General features: G+C 40.2%; 1 protein-coding gene across 1 annotated transcript; it reads left to right on the top strand.

Annotated features, from left to right (window-relative positions):
- Window positions 1–318: 318 nt before the first annotated feature.
- On the top strand, window positions 319–3,914 carry slc29a4a (solute carrier family 29 member 4a; the record flags this gene model as incomplete). Its single annotated transcript, XM_015047443.1, has 4 exons — window positions 319–460; window positions 660–847; window positions 1,405–1,645; window positions 3,071–3,914. Coding segments are annotated over 4 exons (708 nt in total), but the record flags the coding sequence as incomplete, so codon positions are not given.
- Between the last annotated feature and the right edge of the window lie 527 nt (window positions 3,915–4,441).

The following is a 4,441-nucleotide window of genomic DNA, read 5'->3' on the forward strand; positions in this document are numbered from 1 at the left end:
TGTGTGTGTGTGTGTGTGTGTGTGTGTGTGTCGCTGCTAATTTGCTGTCCAGTCTGAAGACTTTCCGACATCATTAGAACACCTTGCACTCACTCACAGCTGTCTTCTCTAATCGTCGCTGCCATAAAAAGCTGATTTCATGCTTCCAAAAAGCCATTACTAATTAAAAAACAGAAAAAATAAATAAATAAAAACTTCACTGACTCACAGGGAATAATTTTAGTCCAGTGATCTGGCTACATCTAGTGTCTAGTCACAGAAGTGAGCAGCAGATTTCTTTTGGATGATTTCGATGTTTTCCAAACGTTTGGATGAAAGCCTTGCTGTTCGTCTCCACAGGGAAACGGAGGAACGGCGCCATCTTCCTCAGAAGAAGGCCACGAGGATTTTGTGGGCGGGACTTACGTGAGATTCGACGCCCCGAAAGCCAAGATCAGGAAGAGCTGGCCCGGCGTCCGAGGTACTTCCTGTTTCAATCCTCTCACTTTTCAATTAACCCCTGACCTCCGGTTGGATTTGTGCAGAGCGTTACAGGAGAACCGTGACTCATCAGGGTTTTTTTTAAAAATTACTTAGTTAATTAAATGTGTGTGTGTGTGTGTGTGTGTGTGTGTGTGTGTGTGTGTGTGTGTGTGTGTGTGTGTGTGTTCCCCTATCAGACATGATTCTGCATCGCTACATGGTGTCACGTGTCATCTGGGCCTACATGCTGTCCATAGCTGTGACCTACAGCATCACCCTGTGCCTGTTTCCTGGCCTGGAGTCAGAGATCAGGAACAAAGCTTTGGGGGAATGGCTGCCCATCCTCATCATGGCCACATTCAACATGTCCGACTTCGTCGGGAAGGTCAGCAGACTTTTCAGCTTTATGAAACTGTAGTTCCCCTTTAGGAGACTGATTTTAACTCTGCTGAGGAAATGAGACAAAAATATCTTAAAAGATGATAAAATAATGTAAGAGGAGTTATTGTATTACAGCTGTTGCATTTATTTTGGGATTTTTCTTCTTGCCTTCTTGCCATCACCGTAAGATAGAGGGGTCCAAACCTTTTGCCATAAGTGCCAAAAATCCTTAAGATGAAAACATGTGAGGCCACAGAAAATTTTATAACATCTAGAAAAAAACAACTTTGTCCCTTTTTAATTTTACCTGTTCAATAATACACTGGAAAAATGACAATTTTATTGAAAACAAAATAGTTGTTTCATTTGTAGAAAACCAATCAGTAAATCATTATTGATACAAAAAACATATATAAAAAAACTCTTGCAAACTTGCATTAGTTTGAGACAGGTCAATAGTTTTATTTGTTATTTGTCAGTATTTAGTGATCAGTTTGTCCTTTTATCAAATGTTCCTGCAGCTTTGCTTAAATTTTCCTCCTCTCTCTCTTTCCCCCTCAGATCCTGGCGGCGCTGCCGTACGACTGGTCCGGCGGCCGCCTGCTCTTCTTCTCCTGCCTGAGGGTGGTCTTCATCCCTCTGTTTGTGATGTGTGTGTACCCGGTGAGCGCGCCCATGCTGTCCCACCCAGCCTGGCCGTGTCTCTTCTCCCTCCTCATGGGAGTCACCAACGGCTACTTCGGGTCCGTGCCAATGATCCAGGCGGCTGGAAAAGTACCGCCTGAGCAGAGGGAGCTGGCAGGTGAGCAGATGAGTGGGCTGTCCGTTTGGTCAGAGAAAATCAAAGATTTCTCTCTGTTTCTTTAGTGGTGCGTGTCATCTTGCATTGCTCTGAAGTAGTTTTAATCAAAAATCTTCAAGATCAGATTAAAGAAAACACTGAACTTGTGTTTAGACCTGTGAACACTTCCTACTATTTTTCAGTAGAGAGAACGTAAATAGTCTATGACAGAAATGTCACAAAGTGTCACATTTTCGTTTAAGTGAAGCCGTGTCTGTTGTTTGCCTGCTGCAGCACCAAATGTATTCTGAAATGAAAAATAAGTTAAAGCAACACAGGCCCAAAAAGATTGACGTCTCTGGCAGAAGTGCTGTGTTTAAGTTTCTGCCTAAAATCGATGTGCATTGTGGCGCCGCTACCACAGAAGCTAATACCTGAAGTCTTCCTCATTTCTGCTCTTGGGGATTCAACCAATCAGTGCCAATCAAAATAAATGCCTCTCCTGGATTGGCTGCTTTGCAAATGGCAGCCAGCAACGTTTCAGCTAACATCGTGACTTGACATTTCAGCTTTCCAAACCTCACTTTTAAAAAAATATGTTAGATATGATCTCCAGAAAAACATTCTGTGAATAACTTGAAGTTACATTCCACAGAAAAATCCACTGAGCAGCGACTGGGCCGAGGTCAGTCAGTGCGATCTTCAGCAAGGTTCCTCTGATATGAATGTTTGTTTCATTTTGAATTTCTTTACAATGCTGCTCTGAGTTCCTGCAATCACAACCTTTAAAAAGCTTTGGTGCGTTCTAGTTTCACATCTGAAAGTCTTCTTAATTACAAAATGATTCCGTTGAATAAATATTCTCTTAGGTTGCTCTTTAAGTAAAACAAAACTAGATGTTTGACCATCATAATTTTATTCTTTTTCTTTTTTGGTGTCAGTCTTGCATTGATTTATTTTTTATGTTTTATTAGGTTCTCTCTCTCTCTGTTTGTTGCCATCAATAAGTTTTGAGCTTCTTTTACTGCTTATTATTTATATTTTATCGCTTAATGTTTTGGTGCTCACCAAAGACACTTTTTCAATGATTATGTGTTTTGCATTGTACTTTATATAAATATAGTCCCATACCAAATGAATAGTATTAAAATTTAGGTATTTTGATGAATATGAAAAATACTGAAACAGTTAAAATTATAAAGTCAGTATATTTTTTAGGAGGAACAACATGAAGCCAGTGATGAAGTGACAGTAAACCAGTAAGGCATCAATTCATGTAGCTCTATGTATTGTAATTTGCATGAATAGAAGAGTTTTTCTGAAGTGGACAGGACACCAAAGGGCTCCCGTCCTTGTAAATCCAGCCCGGTCCAGCCCACTGGTTTCCTCTCCTGTCTGGTTTCTCTCCAGTAATTTCCTGTTCTGCGTTTCTGTTTCTGCCTGCAGGAAACACAATGACAGTTTCCTATATGACGGGTCTAATGGTGGGCTCCTCCGTGGCATACGCAACGTACAGCTTCACCCCGACGGCGGCGGGAGCGCGCCTCCCCACACATGCACCTTTCAATGCGACAGGGTACTGAATGTCCACACAGACCAAAACACACGCACGCACACACACACACGCACACACACGCACACACACGCACACACACACACACACACACACATAATTATATATCTACCCATGTGCAGCAGAAGCAAGCATTTAAAGTTGTAGCAACATTTTCATCCTGTGTGGTGAAGTTTCTAAGAAGAGCAGAGTTGGAGCTGCGCCCCCCGCCAGCAGCTGGCTGAGGCCGACACACCTGACCTTTGAGAATCGCTTGGTGAAATTACGAACGGGTCGTCTGACATTTGTGAGGTGTGACAGCGAGTCGTGTTTCACCGCGAGGAGCGGAGCACCGTTTGTGTCGAGCGAGTTAAACTCGTCGTTTTTGATGACGTCCCAGAGCTGTTCAGAGTTCAGAGGAAGGTGGAGGGAGTCAGGGAGGTCGTTCAGGGGTCATCAGAATAACCATTTCAGAGGCTGAAGAAATATTGATGGTGAAATAACTGCACAAACACAAAATCTTACCAAGTATTTTTGTCTAGTTTCTAGTGCAAGTATAAATAAGAGAACTATGTTCAGCAAGATAAGATCTTGTTTTAAGTCAATAATTCCTTAATATTGCTGAAAAATATTTAGGATTGTTGCTCCATTGGAAGACTATAAGTGACATAATCTGCCAATGGAGCAATGCATTTTTCTCTTATTAAAAGTTAAAATGTCTTATTCCACTAGCAGATTATTTCACTCATAACTCGTAATTTTTTAGCAATTTTAAGTTATTGACTTAAGTTATTGACTTAAAACAAGTTCCTATTTAACTTATTTACTATTTGCGTGGTAAAATTGTGTGTTTTTGCTGTGTATTTATCCATACCAGACTGACCTTAAAGCATAATTTGCCCCTGTTTTATAGTAATATCAATGATCTGAGATGTCGACATTATTATTGGGTTTATATCAGCATAAATTAGAGAATATTTCTGCTGACGGCTCTTTCAGTCATCATAATTTTATCTATCAGCTAAACCTCCCTGGTTCTATTAAGTGCAGATCTTTCATGTAAGTTGTCCAAAATCATTTGTAATATATAATTTATTCATTTATTCTTGAGGGTTTAAGACTGGCGAACAAGACAGAAATGATAAAATATTAATTTTTCTAACTAATTTATATTTATATGCTGCTTCTATTTGTTTTCATATTGACTCTCAAACACTTACCTCAATAAAGCTGTATAATAAATGTATTTCAGAATTAAAAAAAAA

Source organism: Poecilia latipinna, unplaced genomic scaffold, assembly GCF_001443285.1.
Source record: "Poecilia latipinna isolate Pla-1442-1.1 unplaced genomic scaffold, P_latipinna-1.0 Scaffold827, whole genome shotgun sequence".
NCBI lineage: Eukaryota > Metazoa > Chordata > Actinopteri > Cyprinodontiformes > Poeciliidae > Poecilia > Poecilia latipinna.